Raw genomic sequence first — 25,833 nt, 5'->3', positions numbered from 1 at the left:
TAGTGGTGTTCTTTGCTTTGCGTTGCGTTCGGTGAAGAGTTTTGGTTTTATTATGATCGTACGGGTTTGTTAATGTTTATGGGCAGCGTTAGTGCATCTTTACACTCTGCTTTTCTTGTTTGTATTTTAAGAACCGACAACAGAATTTTTGGTGGATGAAAAACGGCTCCTCGTTCTGCTTTATTGTCATGCATATTATAAAATAACGGATTAAGACCAATGTACACGTTTATTGAGTCTACATTATGGATGTCCGCGATCACCTCTCTCATAAGTATAACAATGTGAACAATAAACATTTATATTTAAAACATGAAGCATCACGATCTGATTCCTCTGCTGCAGAAATAAAGACAATTTGTGCCGACGGGATTATTGAGGTGCAAACGTGAGAAATAAAGAGCAAAGTTGCTGTAACTCGAGTGTTTCATCCGCAGGAGGAGAGACAGGTGTCGTGCCAAAAAGTGATTGCCTGCCAGAATCTGATTTCTCCCCTGAAAATTGGTCTTTTTACCTGCCAAAAATGGATTGAAGGCCAAATACAGTTAATGAAAGGTTGTTTCTGCCTAAATATGACTTGATCTCATTCTTGAGCTTCATAATCTGAAACTCTGACGTTTTAGCGCTCTCGCTCAACGGGCTGCTGTGCGCGCTCCCGCGACCACAAATCAGAAGAAATCAGATTCTGGCAGGAATCACTTTTTGGCACAACACCGGTTTTTGCTTCAAAATTAATTTTAATGTATTTCTGTCCAGACACAGTTATGGGATGTTTAGGGTCTGGCTTTTATCTCCAGTACTCGTCCCATACGGTCGTCATGGTGACAGAGATGTCGGACCTGCAGCTCCAGCTGAAGCATCATGTTGGTCTGAACCGGAGCAGCTGGTCCAGTTCAGAACAGAGATCCAGAAGATCCTCTTGGTACCTGAACCAGCTGATGGTCCAGTCTTACTCCTGGACCAGCAGATCAGTTTGGTGCCTGAGGACTCGCTCCTGATCCTGCCATCAGCAGGTTCCTCTAACGGAGCCAAAGCTCCATCAGGATTTGCGGGTTCAATCGTTGAGCTCCTTTAGTTGTATGTTCAGATCATGTGGTTGATTGTGAGATTTTTGCAGCTCCACTCTTGTGTAACTTATCTGGTGATGTCGGGATTGTCATGTCCTTCACGTGGTCGTGAACTTATTGTTGAAGTTTAATTTCCTCATATTCTGCACTTCACTGCATCACCAGTGAGTGTCGCCAACGGACAAAACCTCAGAAAAGTGCGTCCAACAGCCTTGATGTGTGAGTGAAGGACCGCAGCTTTCTACGTTCACGTCATTCTTTGTACATCCGACCGTGAGCGTTGAAAGTGGCGTACGCACGTTTTTTGTGCGCCGCACTCTTAGTACATAAGGCCCCTGATCTCTGACAGACCGCAGCTCCTCAACCTGAACAGAAAGTAAAACATGTTCCAGTCTCATCAGAGAAGTGTTTCTTCAAATATCAACTTTGTCATCAGGTCCATGTGGGTCACCACCGTATCTGGACTTTATAAAACAGGTTTTACACTTTTGTTACATCCATGATGTGGGTTCCTGGTTGTTCCTCTGACATGTTCACCTTTACTGAACATCCTGAGCTTTTCTGGTCCAAGTCTGACACTAGATTAAGATGAAAACACCAACATACACACCAATCCTTTTGATTAGTGTTGATGTTCAAATATTGTTCAAAGCAGCAGTTTAGAGATCAGAAGCTGATCTAGCAACAATTATTAACACCAGAATGGATCTGTGGAGAACTGCTGGACTTTATATCATGTGTCCAGTTTTATATCATTTATGCAGGATTCCTGAGCTTTTTATCATAATGATCCTTGTATGTTATAAAGAGTTAAAATGATGTTTTCTGAGAGCAGAACATATTAAAATACTTTACTTTTAGTAATGTGTCATTTATAATTTGACTTAACTTGCAAACACCTAATAATTCTGTTACAGCTGAGTTTATCAGTTAATATCTTACTTTTAGTTAAAGATAAGAATGATTGAATTCTGTATATTTATCAGACTAATTCAACAGATTCTGAAGTCTGTGTGAAACTAAACATCAGGTTCTGTATCGCTTGCACTTGAAAAGTCTTTGCTTGAACAACTAATGATCTGCTTGATTAAAGGACATTTGTGAATTAAACCCACACGGGAGGATCTAAGACACTTCCTGTCAGGACGATCACTTTGACGCTCCACCTGTAGCCGTCAGTCCAACCTGTCCAGGTCTGAGGCCTCGTTTACACGCAGCAACAACGCTGCTGTTTTCATGAGTTTTAGCCGTTCGTTTACACCAAAACGAAGCTCAAAGTCTCCAAAAACCATCATTCCTGAAAACTCCGGCCAAAGTGGAGATTTGCTGGTAAAGGGAGAGAAAGGGACATTTAGGCTTCAGAACGTCTCATTATGGACAGAAACGTCACCAGCGTCATGTGTAGCAGCTGTGGTTACGGTTTGTTTGGCCGCTGTGATCATGATGGAAGCTGTTAAGTGATAACTGACTTCACTACTGTCTTAATGTGGCTGTTCAGGTCTGAGTCAGAACCACTCCCTGATTTCTGGCTTGGATATTTGGTTTTTAGCTTCACTACTTGAAGCTGAATGCCCACGTTTAATCTGATTTACTTGGTTCCAATTACTTCTGTTTTTATCTTCAATTAACTGAATTAAATTGTGGCACCTCCACTTTTTAATGTGATCAATGCATTTGAATGCATTAAAAATTTGAATTTGTTAAAATGTTTTCTTCCATAAAGGATGAATAAATGAACAATATTCATCATTTCCATGTTTTTAAGGAGACATTTCTTCATCAATCAGTACATATTTGTCTGTTTAGGAGTTTTTTCAAACATTTTCTCTGAAAAAGTTGATTGAGTGACGACATAGTTTCAACACAAAGTTTCTGATGTTCTTGTTGGATGTTTTGTTGCTGATGAAGGAAACTCATCGTCTAGACAGCAGCTTTATTTCACTTTACTAACTTCAACACACATGGATTTATATTTAGTTTTACACACTGAAAACCATTAAAAGACATTATTTGTTGCACCTTATGTCTTGATGTCACCTGGATGAAATGATCTTAAAAGGAACCCTGGTTATTAAGACTTGTAGTCCCTAATTAGCCACAATTGTTCTCTTATACTAAGATATGTTGTTAGAAACACATAAAATAATCTAATTGCTTTTAAAATCTACAATGTTTATCACATATTTTGACCTGCGGGAGGCGCCATGTTTTCCCTGCGCAATGCATTCTGGGGGCGATGACGTAGAGCGGTGGCTCTGGGAAGATAAGCCGCGTTGGTTTAACTGGGACAGGTATCTAAAACATAGATGAGCAGCATCTCCCGGCCGTGGAGGCTGACGAGGGAGCCCATAAGACGTCTCGGTTCAGGCAAACTGGATCAAAGTTCTGTGATGCACGGGAGATCTGCAAAAATGATCAATGTCGTGCGCATCTTACCAGTGCATTAGGCTACGCCGTCTACGCCGTAGCCGGGGCTCTAGAGCCTGCAGCGCACCGCCACCCGCTCTCCGCTCCCGCCGGGATGGAGACGCCGGTGGGCAGCAGGCACCGGCGTCTTCATCCCCCCCCCCCTAAAACCGGCCTGGGTGCTGGGTGATGACAGACCAGAGGCTGAGGGGACTGGCCCGGGACTTTGACGAAACGGGAGGCGCAGACTTCGCGTCAAATAGGCAAGAACATCTTTATTTAATTTAATGACGCCAGATCTGGCTGGGGTTTTTATTGTAGCATCGACTATCTGCTAGTTGAAACGTGTGGTCGGTTAGTCTATCTGAGTTTTATGGTGTTTTTATAGTTCATGCTTTATGGTGCAGTACTTTTTTTTTAATTTATTTTTTTTTAAACTTTTTTGTAGGTGCGCCGTCACCTTAATGTTTAGCTGTGTTTTGATCTGTGTTTCTGGTGCGCCGTCACCTGTTTATCTGTGTTTTGATCTGTGTTTCTGGTGCGCCGTCACCCGTTTAGCTGTGTTTTCATCTGTGTTTCTGGTGCGCCGTCACCTGTTTATCTGTGTTTTGATCTGTGTTTCTGGTGCGCCGTCACCCGTTTAGCTGTGTTTTCATCTGTTTCTGGGTGTCAGAACAGTGGACGGGGGTTAGCAGGAGCCACCGTCTGATGTCACTACCCAGAATGTAAACAACAATGGCGACCTACGAGTTAAATTATATTTTCAAATTTTATAAAAACAAAGACATCAACAAGGTTTTTTATATCACATTGTTATAATTGATACCAACATTTATCTTTTAAGACCTACATGTCTTAATAGCCAGGGTTCCTTTTAACATACATATTGAGGAATAATATTAAAAACACAGAAAATTATTTTTTTCAATGTTTAGAGTTTCATTTTTGGTAAACTTGTAATTTGTTAAAATTAAATGTAATGTTAGTCAAAGGAAGCCAACGTTGGTTTGACTGATTTCATCCACAGTAAGAAGTTATTCAGTAAATGAGCTCTATAAGTCATATATTGGACGACTACACATTCAGTCTGTCCACTATTGTCTGTCAGACTCTCTCAGTTTATTAACATCTGGATGACATTTCTGAACGTATTAGCTGTAAAGTTAATTCATGTTTGTTCAGATGTTTTATTCCAGGTTCAGACACATCTCTGGTTCTTCATTTGTTCCTGTCTGACACATTCACATGTTTAGTTTTATGTAATGAATCAGAAGAGGAAGTTTAAGATGAAACTAAAGCAGAGAAGAAGAACTCAGAGCAGTCAGATGGTCAGTGTGGATCAGTAGAAGATCAGCCTGATGTCTGCAGGTTAGTGTCAACACAACTTTCACATCACATTCATCTGAACACACAACTAAAACATGTCTGACCTCAGATACTCCAGTCTGCAGTCTGGACTCTCCAGAAATCCACTCAGATGTTTCACTCCTGAATCCTGCAGGTTCTTGTTGTTACTCAGGTCCAGAAGTTTCAGATGGGAGGGGTTGGACTTCAGAGCTGGGCCCAGAGAAGAACAGCTGATCTCTGACAGACTGCAGCCCTCCAACCTGAACAGAAAGTAAAACATGTTCCAGTCTCATCAGAGAAGTGTTTCTTCAAATATCAACTTTGTCCTCAGGTCCATGTGGGTCACCACCGTATCTGGACTTTATAAAACAGCTTTTACACTTTTGTTACATCCATGATGTGGGTTCCTGGTTGTTCCTCTGACATGTTCACCTTTACTGAACATCCTGAGCTTTTCTGGTCCAAGTCTGACACTAGATTAAGATGAAAACACCAACATACACACCAATCCTTTTGATTAGTGTTGATGTTCAAATATTGTTCAAAGCAGCAGTTTAGAGATCAGAAGCTGATCTAGCAACAATTATTAACACCAGAATGGATCTGTGGAGAACTGCTGGACTTTATATCATGTGTCCAGTTTTATATCATTTATGCAGGATTCCTGAGCTTTTTATCATAATGATCCTTGTATGTTATAAAGAGTTAAAATGATGTTTTCTGAGAGCAGAAGATATTTAAATACTTTACTTTTAGTAATGTGTCATTTATAATTTCACTTAACTTGCAAACACCTAATAATTCTGTTACAACTGAGTTTATCAGTTAATATCTTACTTTTAGTTAAAGATAAGAATGATTGAATTGTGTATATTTATCAGACTAATTCAACAGATTCTGAAGTCTGTGTGAAACTAAACATCAGGTTCTGTATCGCTTGCACTTGAAAAGTCTTTGCTTGAACAACTAATGATCTGCTTGATTAAAGGACATTTCTGAATTAAACCCACACGGGAGGATCTAAGACACTTCCTGTCAGGACGATCACTTTGACGCTCCACCTGTAGCCGTCAGTCCAACCTGTCCAGGTCTGAGGCCTCGTTTACACGCAGCAACAACGCTGCTGTTTTCATCAGTTTTAGCCGTTCGTTTACACCAAAACGAAGCTCAAAGTCTCCAAAAACCATCATTCCTGAAAACTCCGGCCAAAGTGGAGATTTGCTGGTAAAGGGAGAGAAAGGGACATTTAGGCTTCAGAACGTCTCATTATGGACAGAAACGTCACCAGCGTCATGTGTAGCAGCTGTGGTTACGGTTTGTTTGGCCGCTGTGATCATGATGGAAGCTGTTAAGTGATAACTGACTTCACTACTGTCTTAATGTGGCTGTTCAGGTCTGAGTCAGAACCACTCCCTGATTTCTGGCTTGGATATTTGGTTTTTAGCTTCACTACTTGAAGCTGAATGCCCACGTTTAATCTGATTTACTTGGTTCCAATTACTTCTGTTTTTATCTTCAATTAACTGAATTAAATTGTGGCACCTCCACTTTTTAATGTGATCAATGCATTTGATAAAACATTTTAATTGGATTATAGTCTAGGTGAGATGCATTTATAGATTGGGGTGTCACCTGCATAGTCATGGGAGCACATTTTGTTCTTTTTCATAATTTGAGCAAGTGAGAGCATGTACATATTAAACAAAATAGACCCCAGCATTGAACCTTGAGGAATTCCACATGTTATTTGTGTTAACTCTGATAAGTAGTTACCTAAAGACAAAAAATATTCTTTGTCTTTTAGATAGGACTGAAACAGGTTAGAGCTGTGCTAGAAAGTCCCACCCAGTTCTTCAACCTGTCTATCAAGATGTTCTTGTTCATTGTGTTGAAAGCAGCACTGAGATTCAGGAAGACTAAGACTGAAATGTTGCCAGTATTGGAGTGGATATCATTAAGAATTAAATTCAATTCAATTCAATTCAATTTTATTTATATAGCGTCTAATACAACAGAGGGTCAGGGAAAGACTTGTGCTCCGTAATGCAAGCTACAAGCCACCCACGACCACCTGCAGGTTCCGGTGTCCGGCAAAAGATGCTGCAACATGGACAAAAGAGAGAAAAGGGAGGAGAAGGGGGGGCCAGCACAAGAAACTACAGGAGCGACTCTGACACACTAAAGTTTACACTACCTAGAGATTTACCAACACCAGCTAGAGGTTTACTAAACACTAACTATAGGCTTTACTAAACAGAAATGTTTTAAGTTTAGTTTAAAGGTGGAGGTGGTGTCAGCCTCCTTAACCCAGATTGGAAGTTGGTTCCATAGTAATGGTGCCTGATAGCAGAACGCCCGCCCTCCAAATCTACATTTAGATACTCTAGGAACTACGAGTAAACCTGCACTCTGAGAACGGAGAGCTCTGCCAGGAACATAAGGCACTATCAGGTCTTGCAAATAATGCGGAGCTAAGCCGTTTTGGGCTTTATACGCAAGTAATAAAATTTTTAATTGGATTCTGAATTTTACGGGTAACCAATGGAGCGACGCTAACACTGGAGAGACGTGGTCTCTCCTGCTAATTCCTGTCAGTACTCGTGCTGCTGCATTTTGGATCAGCTGGAGCCTATTCAGCAAATTACTTGGACATCCTGCTAACAACACATTACAGTAATCTAGTCTAGAAGATACAAACGCATGAACTAGTTTTTCTGCATCACTCTGCGAGAGGATTTTCCTAATCTTTGCAATATTACGGAGATGGAAAAATGCTATTTTACAAACCTGATTGACATATGGTTTAAACGACAAATCCTGATCGAAAATAACACCAAGGTTTCTCACAGTTGCACTGGAAGCCATCGCAACACCATCTAATCCCTTCCTAAGATGCTCTGGACCAAGAATGATAACCTCTGTTTTATCTGAATTTAGAAGCAGGAAATTTCTGGACATCCAGTCCTTGATGTCCCTAAGACATGCCTGAAGTTTAACTAACGGTTCTGTTTCATCCGGCTTCATAGACAAATAGAGCTGCGTATCATCAGCATAACAATGAAAGTGTATGCCGTGATTCTGGATTATACTTCCCAACGGCTGCATGTATAAACTGAACAAGATTGGCCCTAGCACTGAACCCTGCGGAACACCATAACAGACCCTTGACTGTTCTGAAGAAACCTCATGTACATGAACAAACTGAAACCTGTCAGATAGATATGATTTAAACCAACATAGAGCTGTCCCTTTAATCCCAACAACATGCTCTAACCTGTGCAGTAAAATGCCATGATCTATAGTGTCAAAAGCAGCACTGAGGTCCAGTAGAACCAGTATGGACACTAATCCCTTATCTGAGGTCCAGTAGAACCAGTATGGACACTAATCCCTTATCTGAGGCCCAGTAGAACCAGTATGGACACTAATCCCTTATCTGAGGTCCAGTAGAACCAGTATGGACACTAATCCCTTATCTGAGGTCCAGTAGAACCAGTATGGATACTAATCCCTTATCTGAGGTCCAGTAGAACCAGTATGGACACTAATCCCTTATCTGAGGTCCAGTAGAACCAGTATGGAGACTAATCCCTTTTCTGAGGTCCAGTAGAACCAGTATGGACACTAATCCCTTATCTGAGGTCCAGTAGAACCAGTATGGACACTAATCCCTTATCTGAGGTCCAGTAGAACCAGTATGGACACTAATCCCTTATCTGAGGTCCAGTAGAACCAGTATGGACACTAATCCCTTATCTGAGACCATAAGGAGGTCATTCGTGACTCGAACCAGTGCTGTCTCTGTGCTATGATGCATTCTGAACCCTGACTGAAAGACTTCAAACAGATCATTTCTATACAAATAGTCACATAACTGGCTTGAAACTGCCTTTTCAAGAATTTTAGATACAAATGGAAGGTTGGAAATTGGTCTATAATTAGCTAAGGTGTCTGGGTCAAGAGAAGGTTTTTTAAGTAAAGGTTTAATTACTGCGACTTTGAAAACCTGCGGTACATATCCTAAACTTAGGGATAAGTTAATTTGGTCCAGTATTGTCGTACCAATAAGAGAAAAAATATGTTTGAATAGTCGAGTCGGGATGGGGTCTAACATACATGTGGTTGACTTAGCTCTATTAACGAGTGAGGTCAGCTCAGGGAGGTCTATAGGATCAAAACAGTCTAGAGACAAGTCAGAGCCTAGGGAAGTCCCTAAAGCTGAAGAAACACCTACAACCGGCTGGTTGATTTCTTCTCTTATTCTCGCGATTTTACTGTTGAAGAAGCTCATAAAGTCTTCACTACTGAGAGCTGCAGGAATGCACGGGTCAACAGAGTTGTGACTCTTTGTCAGCCTGGCTACAGTGCTGAACAGAAAACGTGGGTTACTTTTGTTATCCTCTATCAACGTTGAATAATAAGCTGTTCTGGCTTTGCGAATGGCTTTTTTATATACTATTAGAATATCTTTCGGGCCGCTCGGTGGCGCAGTGGGTTAAGCAGCGGCTCATATACTGAGGCTACAGTCCTCCTCCTGCAGCGGTCGCAGGTTCGAATCCCGGCCTGTGCACCTTTGCTGCATGTCATCCCCCATCTCTCTCTCTACCCCCTTTCTATCTGCAGCTTGAATAAAGGGCCACTAGAGCCCAAAAAAAATCTTAAAAAAAAAAAAAAAAAGAATATCTTTCCATTCACAATAAGAGTCTACAGACCTACAAGAGTACCACTTCCTTTCCATTTTACGCACGTTTTGTTTCAACATGCGGATATCTGAATTATACCAGGGAGTTAAGCTCCTGTGGCTAGAAACCCTCCTTTTCAAAGGAGCAACTTCATCTAAAGCTGAATGCAACAAATCAGCAGTGTTACTAGCAAGGAAATCAACATCTGCAGAGGTAGAACCCAGGTCACTGGCCTCGACTACATCACTATTTCGCACTGTCGTAAGATAAGCAATGGCCTCCCTAAATTTAACAATGACTTCATCAGACAAACATCTGCCAAAATAATACCTCCTATTTTGCACTTCAACATCAACAAAATTAAATTCAAACGTTATTAAGTAATGGTCGGATAAAAGGGAGTTTACAGGTGACACCAACAGATCATCAGTTTCAACACCGTAGGTGAGAACGAGATCGAGAGTATGATTAAAACAGTGCGTCGGTTTATCCACTTTTTGTGAGATACCCATTGATTCTAGAAGAGAATCGAAGGCTAATTTAAGATTATCGCTTTCAACATCCATATGAATATTAAAATCACCCACTATGATGAATTTATCTGTGCTGATCAATAATCCAGAAAGGAAATCTGAAAATTCAGGCAAAAACTCCAGATACGCACCAGCAGGGGGCCGGTACACTACCACTAACACAACTGGCTTTTCTGATTTCCTGCTCGGAAATTTCAGACTAAGCGTGAGGCTTTCAAATGTATTATAGTTGCACTTAGGTTAATTTTTTGTTTGGAGACCGGAGTTATAAATTGCTGCGACTCCTCCGCCTCGGCCCGTGCTTCTAGGAATGTGATGATTAAAGTAGCCGGGCGGAGTTGATTCATTCAAACTAACATACTCTTCCTCCTGTAACCATGTTTCTGTTAAGCAGAAAACATCACTCCTGCTCTCTGTAATTATATCATTTACTAATAGAGACTTGGAGCTTAACGATCGTATATTTAGTAATCCGCATCTAATTTTTCGGTCTGTAATTGGTACCAAATGTACATTGGTTTTAATTTTTACAAGGTTATTTTGGTTAACGCCTCTATAACGCTGCACCTGGTGAACTTTTGGAGGGCGGGGAACTGCAACCACTTCTATTTTGCTAGGCACCTGGCCAGAGTCGCCAATATCATGTAATCCTACAGTTTTAGAGTCGCTAATTACATAATGCAATCCTACAGTTTTGTTGGCAGGCGTTGGTCCTCGAGAAGCAGCAGAGAAGTGTGTTAAACTACAGCTCTGCATCCTGGCCTGGACCCTGCGTTGTCTTGTTGGATGTTTTGTTGCTGATGAAGGAAACTCATCGTCTAGACAGCAGCTTTATTTCACTTTACTAACTTCAACACACATGTATTTATATTTAGTTTTACACACTGAAACCATAAAAAGACATTATTTGTTGCAACTTATGTCTTGATGTCTTGAATGAGCTCTATAAGTCATATATTGGACGACTACACATTCAGTCTGTCCACTATTGTCTGTCAGACTCTCTCAGTTTATTAACATCTGGATGACATTTCTGAACGTATTAGCTGTAAAGTTAATTCATGTTTGTTCAGATGTTTTATTCCAGGTTCAGACACATCTCTGGTTCTTCATTTGTTCCTGTCTGACACATTCACATGTTTAGTTTTATGTAATGAATCAGAAGAGGAAGTTTAAGATGAAACTAAAGCAGAGAAGAAGAACTCAGAGCAGTCAGATGGTCAGTGTGGATCAGTAGAAGATCAGCCTGATGTCTGCAGGTTAGTGTCAACACAACTTTCACATCAGATTCATCTGAACACACAACTAAAACATGTCTGACCTCAGAGTCTCCAGTCTGCAGTCTGGACTCTCCAGAAATCCACTCAGATGTTTCACTCCTGAATCCTGCAGGTTCTGGTTGTAACTCAGGTCCAGATGTTTCAGATGGGAGGGGTTGGACTTCAGAGCTGGGCCCAGAGAAGAACAGCTGATCTCTGACAGGCCGCATTCCCTCAACCTGAACAGAAAGTAAAACATGTTCCAGTCTCATCAGAGAAGAGTTTCTTCAAATATCAACTTTGTCATCAGGTCCATGTGGGTCACCACCGTATCTGGACTTTATAAAACAGGTTTTACACTTTTGTTACATCCATGATGTGGGTTCCTGGTTGTTCCTCTGACATGTTCACCTTTACTGAACATCCTGAGCTTTTCTGGTCCAAGTCTGACACTAGATTAAGATGAAAACACCAACATACACACCAATCCTTTTGATTAGTGTTGATGTTCAAATATTGTTCAAAGCAGCAGTTTAGAGATCAGAGGCTGATCTAGCAACAATTATTAACACCAGAATGGATCTGTGGAGAACTGCTGGACTTTATATCATGTGTCCAGTTTTATATCATTTATGCAGGATTCCTGAGCTTTTTATCATAATGATCCTTGTATGTTATAAAGACTTAAAATGATGTTTTCTGAGAGCAGAACATATTAAAATACTTTACTTTTAGTAATGTGTCATTTATAATTTGACCTAACTTGCAAACACCTAATAATTCTGTTACAACTGAGTTTATCAGTTAATATGATTGAATTCTGTATATTTATCAGACTAATTCAACAGATTCTGAAGTCTGTGTGAAACTAAACATCAGGTTCTGTATCGCTTGCAGTTGAAAAGTCTTTGCTTGAACAACTAATGATCTGCTTGATTAAAGGACATTTCTGAATTAAACCCCCACGGGAGGATCTAAGACACTTCCTGTCAGGACGATCACTTTGACGCTCCACCTGTAGCCGTCAGTCCAACCTGTCCAGGTCTGAGGCCTCGTTTACACGCAGCAACAACGCTGCTGTTTTCATGAGTTTTAGCCGTTCGTTTACACCAAAACGAAGCTCAAAGTCTCCAAAAACCATCATTCCTGAAAACTCCGGCCAAAGTGGAGATTTGCTTGTAAAGGGAGAGAAAGGGACATTTAGGCTTCAGAACGTCTCATTATGGACAGAAACGTCACCAGCGTCATGTGTAGCAGCTGTGGTTACGGTTTGTTTGGCCGCTGTGATCATGATGGAAGCTGTTAAGTGATAACTGACTTCACTACTGTCTTAATGTGGCTGTTCAGGTCTGAGTCAGAACCACTCCCTGATTTCTGGCTTGGATATTTGGTTTTTAGCTTCACTACTTGAAGCTGAATGCCCACGTTTAATCTGATTTACTTGGTTCCAATTACTTCTGTTTTTATCTTCAATTAACTGAATTAAATTGTAGCACCTCCACTTTTTAATGTGATCAATGCATTTGAATGAATTAAAAATTTGAATTTGTTAAAATGTTTTCTTCCATAAACGATGAATAAATGAACAATATTCATCATTTCCATGTTTTTAAGGAGACATTTCTTCATCAATCAGTACATATTTGTCTGTTTAGGAGTTTTTTCAAACATTTTCTCTGAAAAAGTTGATTGAGTGACGACATAGTTTCAACACAAAGTTTCTGATGTTCTTGTTGGATGTTTTGTTGCTGATGAAGGAAACTCATCGTCTAGACAGCAGCTTTATTTCACTTTACTAACTTCAACACACATGGATTTATATTTAGTTTTACACACTGAAAACCATAAAAAGACATTATTTGTTGCACCTTATGTCTTGATGTCACCTGGATGAAATGATCTTAACCGATATATTAAAGAATAATATTAAAAACACAGACAATTATGTTTTTCAGTGTTAAGAGTTTCATATTTGGTAAATTTGTATTTTGTTAAAATGAAATTTAACTTTAGTCAAAGGAAGCCAACGTTGGTTTGACTGATTTCATCCACAGTAAGAAGTTATTTAGTAAATGAGCTCTATAAGTCATATATTGGACGACTACACATTCAGTCTGTCCACTATTGTCTGTCAGACTCTCTCAGTTTATTAACATCTGGATGATATTTCTGAACGTATTAGCTGTAAAGTTAATTCATGTTTGTTCAGATGTTTTATTCCAGGTTCAGACACATCTCTGGTTCTTCATTTGTTCCTGTCTGACACATTCACATGTTTAGTTTTATGTAATGAATCAGAAGAGGAAGTTTAAGATGAAACTAAAGCAGAGAAGAAGAACTCAGAGCAGTCAGATGGTCAGTGTGGATCAGTAGAAGATCAGCCTGATGTCTGCAGGTTAGTGTCAACACAACTTTCACATCAGATTCATATGAACACACAACTAAAACATGTCTGACCCCAGATCCTCCAGTCTGCAGTCTGGACTCTCCAGAAATCCACTCAGATGTTTCACTCCTGAATCCTGCAGGTTGTTGTTACTCAGGTGCAGAAGTTTCAGATGGGAGGGGTTGGACTTCAGAGCTGGGCCCAGAGAAGAACAGCTGATCTCTGACAGACCGCAGTAGAACAACCTGAACAGAAAGTGAAACATGTTCCAGTCTCATCAGAGAAGTGTTTCTTCAAATATCAACTTTGTCATCAGGTCCATGTGGGTCACCACCGTATCTGGACTTTATAAAACAGCTTTTACACTTTTGTTACATCCATGATGTGGGTTCCTGGTTGTTCCTCTGACATGTTCACCTTTACTGAACATCCTGAGCTTTTCTGGTCCAAGTCTGACACTAGATTAAGATGAAAACACCAACATACACACCAATCCTTTTGATTAGTGTGGATGTTCAAATATTGTTCAAAGCAGCAGTTTAGAGATCAGAAGCTGATCTAGCAACAATTATTAACACCAGAATGGATCTGTGGAGAACTGCTGGACTTTATATCATGTGTCCAGTTTTATATCATTTATGCAGGATTCCTGAGCTTTTTATCATAATGATCCTTGTATGTTATAAAGAGTTAAAATCATGTTTTCTGAGAGCAGAACATATTAAAATACTTTACTTTTAGTAATGTGTCATTTATAATTTGACCTAACTTGCAAACACCTAATAATTCTGTTACAACTGAGTTTATCAGTTAATATCTTACTTTTAGTTAAAGATAAGAATGATTGAATTCTGTATATTTATCAGACTAATTCAACAGATTCTGAAGTCTGTGTGAAACTAAACATCAGGTTCTGTATCGCTTGCACTTGAAAAGTCTTTGCTTGAACAACTAATGATCTGCTTGATTAAAGGACATTTCTGAATTAAACCCCCACGGGAGGATCTAAGACACTTCCTGTCAGGACGATCACTTTGACGCTCCACCTGTAGCCGTCAGTCCAACCTGTCCAGGTCTGAGGCCTCGTTTACACGCAGCAACAACGCTGCTGTTTTCATCAGTTTTAGCCGTTCGTTTACAGGAAAACGAAGCTCAAAGTCTCCAAAAACCATCATTCCTGAAAACTCCGGCCAAAGTGGAGATTTGCTTGTAAAGGGAGAGAAAGGGACATTTAGGCTTCAGAACGTCTCATTATGGACAGAAACGTCACCAGCGTCATGTGTAGCAGCTGTGGTTACGGTTTGTTTGGCCGCTGTGATCATGATGGAAGCTGTTAAGTGATAACTGACTTCACTACTGTCTTAATGTGGCTGTTCAGGTCTGAGTCAGAACCACTCCCTGATTTCTGGGTTGGATATTTGGTTTTTAGCTTCACTACTTGAAGCTGAATGCCCACGTTTAATCTGATTTACTTGGTTCCAATTACTTCTGTTTTTATCTTCAATTAACTGAATTAAATTGTGGAACCTCCACTTTTTAATGTGATCAATGCATTTGAATGCATTAAATATTTGAATTAGTTAAAATGTTTTCTTCCATAAACGATGAATAAATGAACAATATCCATCATTTCCATGTTTTTAAGGAGACATTTCTTCATCAATCAGTACATATTTGTCTGTTTAGGAGTTTTTTCAAACATTTTCTCTGAAAAAGTTGATTGAGTGACGACATAGTTTCAACACAAAGTTTCTGATGTTCTTGTTGGATGTTTTGTTGCTGATGAAGGAAACTCATCGTCTAGACAGCAGCTTTATTTCACTTTACTAACTTCAACACACATGGATTTATATTTAGTTTTACACACTGAAAACCATAAAAAGACATTATTTGTTGCTCCTTATGTCTTGATGTCACCTGGATGAAATGATCTTAACAGATATATTAAAGAATAATATTAAAAACACAGGAAATTATGTTTTTCAATGTTTAGAGTTTCATATTTGGTAAACTTGTAATTTGTTAAAATTAAATGTAATGTTAGTCAAAGGAAGCCAACGTTGGTTTGACTGATTTCATCCACAGTAAGAAGTTATTTAGTAAATGAGCTCTATAACTCATATATTGGACGACTACACATTCAGTCTGTCCACTATTGTCTGTCAGACTCTCTCAGTTTATTAACATCTGGATGACATTTCTGAACGTATTAGCTGTAAAGTTAATTCATGTTTGTTCAGATGTTTTATTCCAGGTTCAGACACATCTCTGGTTCTTCATTTGTTCCTGTCTGACACATTCACATGTTTAGTTTTATGTAATGAATCAGAAGAGGAAGTTTAAGATGAAACTAAAGCAGAGAAGAAGAACTCAGAGCAGTCAGATGGTCAGTGTGGATCAGTAGAAGATCAGCCTGATGTCTGCAGGTTAGTGTCAACACAACTTTCACATCACATTCATCTGAACACACAACTAAAACATGTCTGACCCCAGATACTCCAGTCTGCAGTCTGGACTCTCCAGAAATCCACTCAGATGTTTCACTCCTGAATCCTGCAGGTTCTGGTTCTGACTCAGGTCCAGAAGTTTCAGATGGGAGGGGTTGGACTTCAGAGCTGAGACCAGAGAAGAACAGCTGATCTCTGACAACCTGCAGTTCCTCAACCTGAACAGAAAGTAAAACATGTTCCAGTCTCATCAGAGAAGTGTTTCTTCAAATATCAACGTTGTCATCAGGTCCATGTGGGTCACCACCGTATCTGGACTTTATAAAACAGCTTTTACAGTTTTGTTACATCCATGATGTGGGTTCCTGGTTGTTCCTCTGACATGTTCACCTTTACTGAACATCCTGAGCTTTTCTGGTCCAAGTCTGACACTAGATTAAGATGAAAACACCAACATACACACCAATCCTTTTGATTAGTGTTGATGTTCAAATATTGTTCAAAGCAGCAGTTTAGAGATCAGAAGCTGATCTAGCAACAATTATTAACACCAGAATGGATCTGTGGAGAACTGCTGGACTTTATATCATGTGTCCAGTTTTATATCATTTATGCAGGATTCCTGAGCTTTTTATCATAATGATCCTTGTATGTTATAAAGACTTAAAATGATGTTTTCTGAGAGCAGAACATATTAAAATACTTTACTTTTAGTAATGTGTCATTTATAATTTCACTTAACTTGCAAACACCTAATAATTCTGTTACAACTGAGTTTATCAGTTAATATCTTACTTTTAGTTAAAGATAAGAATGATTGAATTCTGTATATTTATCAGACTAATTCAACAGATTCTGAAGTCTGTGTGAAACTAAACATCAGGTTCTGTATCGCTTGCACTTGAAAAGTCTTTGCTTGAACAACCAATGATCTGCTTGATTAAAGGACATTTGTGAATTAAACCCACACGGGAGGATCTAAGACACTTCCTGTCAGGACGATCACTTTGACGCTCCACCTGTAGCCGTCAGTCCAACCTGTCCAGGTCTGAGGCCTCGTTTACACGCAGCAACAACGCTGCTGTTTTCATGAGTTTTAGCCGTTCGTTTACACCAAAACGAAGCTCAAAGTCTCCAAAAACCATCATTCCTGAAAACTCCGGCCAAAGTGGAGATTTGCTTGTAAAGGGAGAGAAAGGGACATTTAGGCTTCAGAACGTCTCATTATGGACAGAAACGTCACCAGCGTCATGTGTAGCAGCTGTGGTCACGGTTTGTTTGGCCGCTGTGATCATGATGGAAGCTGTTAAGTGATAACTGACTTCACTACTGTCTTAATGTGGCTGTTCAGGTCTGAGTCAGAACCACTCCCTGATTTCTGGCTTGGATATTTGGTTTTTAGCTTCACTACTTGAAGCTGAATGCCCACGTTTAATCTGATTTACTTGGTTCCAATTACTTCTGTTTTTATCTTCAATTAACTGAATTAAATTGTGGCACCTCCACTTTTTAATGTGATCAATGCATTTGATAAAACATTTTAATTGGATTATAGTCTAGGTGAGATGCATTTATAGATTGGGGTGTCATCTGCATAGTCATGGGAGCACATTTTGTTATTTTTCATAATTTGAGCAAGTGAGAGCATGTACATATTAAACAAAATAGACCCCAGCATTGAACCTTGAGGAATTCCACATGTTATTTGTGTTAACTCTGATATGTAGTTACCTAAAGACACAAAATATTCTTTGTCTTTTAGATAGGACTGAAACCAGGTTAGAGCTGTGCTAGAAAGTCCCACCCAGTTCTTCAACCTCTCTATCAAGATGTTCTTGTTGATTGTGTTGAAAGCAGCACTGAGATTCAGGAAGACTAAGACTGAAATGTTGCCAGTATTGGAGTGGATATCATTAAGAATTAAATTCAATTAAATTCAATTCAATTTTATTTATATAGCGTCTAATACAACAGAGGGTCAGGGAAAGACTTGTGCTCCGTAATGCAAGCTACAAGCCACCCACGACCACCTGCAGGTTCCGGTGTCCGGCAAAAGATGCTGCAACATGGACAAAAGAGAGAAAAGGGAGGAGAAGGGGGGGCCAGCACAAGAAACTACAGGAGCGACTCTGACACACTAAAGTTTACACTACCTAGAGATTTACCAACACCAGCTAGAGGTTTACTAAACACTAACTATAGGCTTTACTTAACAGAAAGGTTTTAAGTTTAGTTTAAAGGTGGAGGTGGTGTCAGCCTCCTTAACCCAGATTGGAAGTTGGTTCCATAGTAATGGTGCCTGATAGCAGAACGCCCGCCCTCCAAATCTACATTTAGATACTCTAGGAACTACGAGTAAACCTGCACTCTGAGAACGGAGAGCTCTGCCAGGAACATAAGGCACTATCAGGTCTTGCAAATAATGCGGAGCTAAGCCGTTTTGGGCTTTATACGCAAGTAATAACATTTTAAATTGGATTCTGAATTTTACAGGTAACCAATGGAGCGACGCTAACACTGGAGAGACGTGGTCTCTCCTGCTAATTCCTGTCAGTACTCGTGCTGCTGCATTTTGGATCAGCTGGAGCCTATTCAGCAAATTACTTGGACATCCTGCTAACAACACATTACAGTAATCTAGTCTAGAAGATACAAACGCATGAACTAGTTTTTCTGCATCACTCTGCGAGAGGATTTTCCTAATCTTTGCAATATTACGGAGATGGAAAAATGCTATTTTACAAACCTGATTGACATATGGTTTAAACGACAAATCCTGATCGAAAATAACACCAAGGTTTCTCACAGTTGCACTGGAAGCCATCGCAACACCATCTAATCCCTTCCTAAGATGCTCTGGACCAAGAATGATAACCTCTGTTTTATCTGAATTTAGAAGCAGGAAATTTCTGGACATCCAGTCCTTGATGTCCCTAAGACATGCCTGAAGTTTAACTAACGGTTCTGTTTCATCCGGCTTCATAGACAAATAGAGCTGCGTATCATCAGCATAACAATGAAATTGTATGCCGTGATTCTGGATTATACTTCCCAACGGCTGCATGTATAAACTGAACAAGATTGGCCCTAGCACTGAACCCTGCGGAACACCATAACAGACCCTTGACTGTTCTGAAGAAACCTCATGTACATGAACAAACTGGAACCTGTCAGATAGATATGATTTAAACCAACATAGAGCTGTCCCTTTAATCCCAACAACATGCTCTAACCTGTGCAGTAAAATGCCATGATCTATAGTGTCAAAAGCAGCACTGAGGTCCAGTAGAACCAGTATGGACACTAATCCCTTATCTGAGGTCCAGTAGAACCAGTATGGACACTAATCCCTTATCTGAGGTCCAGTAGAACCAGTATGGACACTAATCCCTTATCTGAGGTCCAGTAGAACCAGTATGGACACTAATCCCTTATCTGAGGTCCAGTAGAACCAGTATGGACACTAATCCCTTATCTGAGGTCCAGTAGAACCAGTATGGACACTAATCCCTTATCTGAGGCCCAGTAGAACCAGTATGGACACTAATCCCTTATCTGAGGTCCAGTAGAACCAGTATGGACACTAATCCCTTATCTGAGGTCCAGTAGAACCAGTATGGATACTAATCCCTTATCTGAGGTCCAGTAGAACCAGTATGGACACTAATCCCTTATCTGAGGTCCAGTAGAACCAGTATGGACACTAATCCCTTATCTGAGGTCCAGTAGAACCAGTATGGACACTAATCCCTTATCTGAGGTCCAGTAGAACCAGTATGGACACTAATCCCTTTTCTGAGGTCCAGTAGAACCAGTATGGACACTAATCCCTTATCTGAGGTCCAGTAGAACCAGTATGGACACTAATCCCTTATCTGAGGTCCAGTAGAACCAGTATGGACACTAATCCCTTATCTGAGGTCCAGTAGAACCAGTATGGACACTAATCCCTTATCTGAGACCATAAGGAGGTCATTCGTGACTCGAACCAGTGCTGTCTCTGTGCTATGATGCATTCTGAACCCTGACTGAAAGACTTCAAACAGATCATTTCTATACAAATAGTCACATAACTGGCTTGAAACTGCCTTTTCCAGAATTTTAGATACAAATGGAAGGTTGGAAATTGGTCTATAATTAGCTAAGGTGTCTGGGTCAAGAGAAGGTTTTTTAAGTAAAGGTTTAATTACTGCGACTTTGAAAACCTGCGGTACATATCCTAAACTTAGGGATTGGTTAATTTGGTCCAGTATTGTCGTACCAATAAGAGAAAAAACATGTTTGAATAGACGAGTCGGGATGGGGTCTAACATACATGTGGTTGACTTAGCTCTATTAACGAGTGAAGTCAGCTCAAGGAGGTCTATAGGATCAAAACAGTCTAGAGACAAGTCAGAGCCTAGGGAAGTCGCTAAAGCTGAAGAAACACCTACAACCGGCTGGTTGATTTCTTCTCTTATTCTCGCGATTTTACTGTTGAAGAAGCTCATAAAGTCTTCACTACTGAGAGCTGCAGGAATGCACGGGTCAACAGAGTTGTGACTCTTTGTCAGCCTGGCTACAGTGCTGAACAGAAAACGTGGGTTACTTTTGTTATCCTCTATCAACGTTGAATAATAAGCTGTTCTGGCTTTGCGAATGGCTTTTTTATATACTATTAGAATATCTTTCGGGCCGCTCGGTGGCGCAGTGGGTTAAGCAGCGGCTCATATACTGAGGCTACAGTCCTCCTCCTGCAGCGGTCGCAGGTTCGAATCCCGGCCTGTGCACCTTTGCTGCATGTCATCCCCCATCTCTCTCTCTACCCCCTTTCTATCTGCAGCTTGAATAAAGGGCCACTAGAGCCCAAAAAAAATCTTAAAAAAAAAAAGAATATCTTTCCATTCACAATAAGAGTCTACAGACCTACAAGAGTACCACTTCCTTTCCATTTTACGCACGTTTTGTTTCAACATGCGGATATCTGAATTATACCAGGGAGTTAAGCTCCTGTGGCTAGAAACCCTCCTTTTTAAAGGAGCAACTTCATCTAAAGCTGAATGCAACAAATCAGCAGTGTTACTAGCAAGGAAATCAACATCTGCAGAGGTAGAACCCAGGTCACTGGCCTCGACTACATCACTATTTCGCACTGTCGTAAGATAAGCAATGGCCTCCCTAAATTTAACAATGACTTCATCAGACAAACATCTGCCAAAATAATACCTCCTATTTTGCACTTCAACATCAACAAAATTAAATTCAAACGTTATTAAGTAATGGTCGGATAAAAGGGAGTTTACAGGTGACACCAACAGACCATCAGTTTCAACATCGTAGGTGAGAACGAGATCGAGAGTATGATTAAAACAGTGCGTCGGTTTATCCACTTTTTGTGAGATACCCATTGATTCTAGAAGAGAATCGAAGGCTAATTTAAGATTATCGCTTTCAACATCCATATGAATATTAAAATCACCCACTATGATGAATTTATCTGTGCTGATCAATAATCCAGAAAGGAAATCTGAAAATTCAGGCAAAAACTCCAGATACGCACCAGCAGGGGGCCGGTACACTACCACTAACACAACTGGCTTTTCTGATTTCCTGCTCGGAAATTTCAGACCAAGCATGAGGCTTTCAAATGTATTATAGTTGCACTTAGGTTAATTTTTTGTTTGGAGACCGGAGTTATAAATTGCTGCGACTCCTCCGCCTCGGCCCGTGCTTCTAGGAATGTGATGATTAAAGTAGCCGGGCGGAGTTGATTCATTCAAACTAACATACTCTTCCTCCTGTAACCATGTTTCTGTTAAGCAGAAAACATCACTCCTGCTCTCTGTAATTATATCATTTACTAATAGAGACTTGGAGCTTAACGATCGTATATTTAGTAATCCGCATCTAATTTTTCGGTCTGTAATTGGTACCAAATGTACATTGGTTTTAATTTTTACAAGGTTATTTTGGTTAACGCCTCTATAACGCTGCACCTGGTGAACTTTTGGAGGGCGGGGAACTGCAACCACTTCTATTTTGCTAGGCACCTGGCCAGAGTCGCCAATATCATGTAATCCTACAGTTTTAGAGTCGCTAATTACATAATGCAATCCTACAGTTTTGTTGGCAGGCGTTGGTCCTCGAGAAGCAGCAGAGAAGTGTGTTAAACTACAGCTCTGCATCCTGGCCTGGACCCTGCGTTGTCTTGTTGGATGTTTTGTTGCTGATGAAGGAAACTCATCGTCTAGACAGCAGCTTTATTTCACTTTACTAACTTCAACACACATGTATTTATATTTAGTTTTACACACTGAAACCATAAAAAGACATTATTTGTTGCAACTTATGTCTTGATGTCTTGAATGAGCTCTATAAGTCATATATTGGACGACTACACATTCAGTCTGTCCACTATTGTCTGTCAGACTCTCTCAGTTTATTAACATCTGGATGACATTTCTGAACGTATTAGCTGTAAAGTTAATTCATGTTTGTTCAGATGTTTTATTCCAGGTTCAGACACATCTCTGGTTCTTCATTTGTTCCTGTCTGACACATTCACATGTTTAGTTTTATGTAATGAATCAGAAGAGGAAGTTTAAGATGAAACTAAAGCAGAGAAGAAGAACTCAGAGCAGTCAGATGGTCAGTGTGGATCAGTAGAAGATCAGCCTGATGTCTGCAGGTTAGTGTCAACACAACTTTCACATCAGATTCATCTGAACACACAACTAAAACATGTCTGACCTCAGATACTCCAGTCTGCAGTCTGGACTCTCCAGAAATCCACTCAGATGTTTCACTCCTGAATCCTGCAGGTTCTCGTTCCTGCTCAGGTCCAGATGTTTCAGGTGGGAGGGGTTGGACTTCAGAGCTGGGCCCAGAGAAGAACAGCTGATCTCTGACAACCTGCACCTCTCCAACCTGAACAGAAAGTAAAACATGTTCCAGTCTCATCAGAGAAGTGTTTCTTCAAATATCAACGTTGTCATCAGGTCCATGTGGGTCACCACCGTATCTGGACTTTATAAAACAGCTTTTACACTTTTGTTACATCCATGATGTGGGTTCCTGGTTGTTCCTCTGACATGTTCACCTTTACTGAACATCCTGAGCTTTTCTGGTCCAAGTCTGACACTAGATTAAGATGAAAACACCAACATGCACACCAATCCTTTTGATTAGTGTTGATGTTCAAATATTGTTCAAATCAGCAGTTTAGAGATCAGAAGCTGATCTAGCAACAATTATTAACACCAGAATGGATCTGTGGAGAACTGCTGGACTTTATATCATGTGTCCAGTTTTATATCATTTATGCAGGATTCCTGAGCTTTTTATCATAATGATCCTTGTATGTTATAAAGAGTTAAAATGATGTTTTCTGAGAGCAGAACATATTAAAATACTTTACTTTTAGTAATGTGTCATTTATAATTTGACCTAACTTGCAAACACCTAATAATTCTGTTACAACTGAGTTTATCAGTTAATATCTTACTTTTAGTTAAAGATAAGAATGATTGAATTCTGTATATTTATCAGACTAATTCAACAGATTCTGAAGTCTGTGTGAAACTAAACATCAGGTTCTGTATCGCTTGCACTTGAAAAGTCTTTGCTTGAACAACTAATGATCTGCTTGATTAAAGGACATTTCTGAATTAAACCCCCACGGGAGGATCTAAGACACTTCCTGTCAGGACGATCACTTTGACGCTCCACCTGTAGCCGTCAGTCCAACCTGTCCAGGTCTGAGGCCTCGTTTACACGCAGCAACAACGCTGCTGTTTTCATCAGTTTTAGCCGTTCGTTTACACCAAAACGAAGCTCAAAGTCTCCAAAAACCATCATTCCTGAAAACTCCGGCCAAAGTGGAGATTTGCTTGTAAAGGGAGAGAAAGGGACATTTAGGCTTCAGAACGTCTCATTATGGACAGAAACGTCACCAGCGTCATGTGTAGCAGCTGTGGTTACGGTTTGTTTGGCCGCTGTGATCATGATGGAAGCTGTTAAGTGATAACTGACTTCACTACTGTCTTAATGTGGCTGTTCAGGTCTGAGTCAGAACCACTCCCTGATTTCTGGCTTGGATATTTGGTTTTTAGCTTCACTACTTGAAGCTGAATGCCCACGTTTAATCTGATTTACTTGGTTCCAATTACTTCTGTTTTTATCTTCAATTAACTGAATGAAATTGTGGCACCTCCACTTTTTAATGTGATCAATGCATTTGAATGCATTAAAAATTTGAATTAGTTAAAATGTTTTCTTCCATAAACGATGAATAAATGAACAATATTCATCATTTCCATGTTTTTAAGGAGACATTTCTTCATCAATCAGTACATATTTGTCTGTTTAGGAGTTTTTTCAAACATTTTCTCTGAAAAAGTTGATTGAGTGACGACATAGTTTCAACACAAAGTTTCTGATGTTCTTGTTGGATGTTTTGTTGCTGATGAAGGAAACTCATCGTCTAGACAGCAGCTTTATTTCACTTTACTAACTTCAACACACATGGATTTATATTTAGTTTTACACACTGAAAACCATAAAAAGACATTATTTGTTGCACCTTATGTCTTGATGTCACCTGGATGAAATGATCTTAACAGATATATTAAAGAATAATATTAAAAACACAGAAAATTATGTTTTTCAATGTTTAGAGTTTCATATTTGGTAAACTTGTATTTGTTAAAATGAAATGTAATGTTAGTCAAAGGAAGCCAACGTTGGTTTGACTGATTTCATCCACAGTAAGAAGTTATTTAGTAAATGAGCTCTATAACTCATATATTGGACGACTACACATTCAGTCTGTCCACTATTGTCTGTCAGACTCTCTCAGTTTATTAACATCTGGATGACATTTCTGAACGTATTAGCTGTAAAGTTAATTCATGTTTGTTCAGATGTTTTATTCCAGGTTCAGACACATCTCTGGTTCTTCATTTGTTCCTGTCTGACACATTCACATGTTTAGTTTTATGTAATAAATCAGAAGAGGAAGTTTAAGATGAAACTAAAGCAGAGAAGAAGAACTCAGAGCAGTCAGATGGTCAGTGTGGATCAGTAGAAGATCAGCCTGATGTCTGCAGGTTAGTGTCAACACAACTTTCACATCAGATTCATCTGAACACACAACTAAAACATGTCTGACCTCAGAGTCTCCAGTCTGCAGTCTGGACTCTCCAGAAATCCCCTCAGATGTTTCACTCCTGAATCCTGCAGGATGTTCCTGCTCAGGTGCAGATGTTTCAGATGGGAGGGGTTGGACTTCAGAGCTGAGACCAGAGAAGAACAGCTGATCTCTGACAGACCGCAGAGCACCAACCTGAACAGAAAGTAAAACATGTTCCAGTCTCATCAGAGAAGTGTTTCTTCAAATATCAACGTTGTCATCAGGTCCATGTGGGTCACCACCGTATCTGGACTTTATAAAACAGCTTTTACAGTTTTGTTACATCCATGATGTGGGTTCCTGGTTGTTCCTCTGACATGTTCACCTTTACTGAACATCCTGAGCTTTTCTGGTCCAAGTCTGACACTAGATTAAGATGAAAACACCAACATACACACCAATCCTTTTGATTAGTGTTGATGTTCAAATATTGTTCAAAGCAGCAGTTTAGAGATCAGAAGCTGATCTAGCAACAATTATTAACACCAGAATGGATCTGTGGAGAACTGCTGGACTTTATATCATGTGTCCAGTTTT

General features: G+C 39.8%; 1 protein-coding gene across 11 annotated transcripts in view; it reads right to left on the bottom strand.

Moving 5' to 3' along the window:
- Positions 1-25,833, bottom strand: part of LOC133460981 (NACHT, LRR and PYD domains-containing protein 12-like) — a 77,145-nt gene that overhangs the window by 13,269 nt on the left and 38,043 nt on the right. For 6 of the 11 annotated variants that reach the window (XM_061741694.1, XM_061741693.1, XM_061741699.1 and 3 more), the window contains 6 exons: positions 25,276-25,449; positions 22,857-23,033; positions 16,169-16,345; positions 13,752-13,925; positions 11,357-11,533; positions 4,904-5,080 (listed from right to left, as the gene is read on the bottom strand). In XM_061741694.1, coding sequence (XP_061597678.1) covers positions 4,904-5,080; positions 11,357-11,533; positions 13,752-13,925; positions 16,169-16,345; positions 22,857-23,033; positions 25,276-25,449 — 1,056 coding nt within the window. The remainder of the gene's footprint in view (positions 1-4,903; positions 5,081-11,356; positions 11,534-13,751; positions 13,926-16,168; positions 16,346-22,856; positions 23,034-25,275; positions 25,450-25,833) is intronic. The other 5 variants (XM_061741701.1, XM_061741702.1, XM_061741700.1 and 2 more) reach the window with 4 other exon arrangements.

The sequence above is a fragment of the Cololabis saira genome, chromosome 15, assembly GCF_033807715.1.
Source record: "Cololabis saira isolate AMF1-May2022 chromosome 15, fColSai1.1, whole genome shotgun sequence".
In the NCBI taxonomy this organism is placed as follows: domain Eukaryota; kingdom Metazoa; phylum Chordata; class Actinopteri; order Beloniformes; family Belonidae; genus Cololabis; species Cololabis saira.
This window is presented reverse-complemented; position numbering and strand designations above follow the sequence as displayed.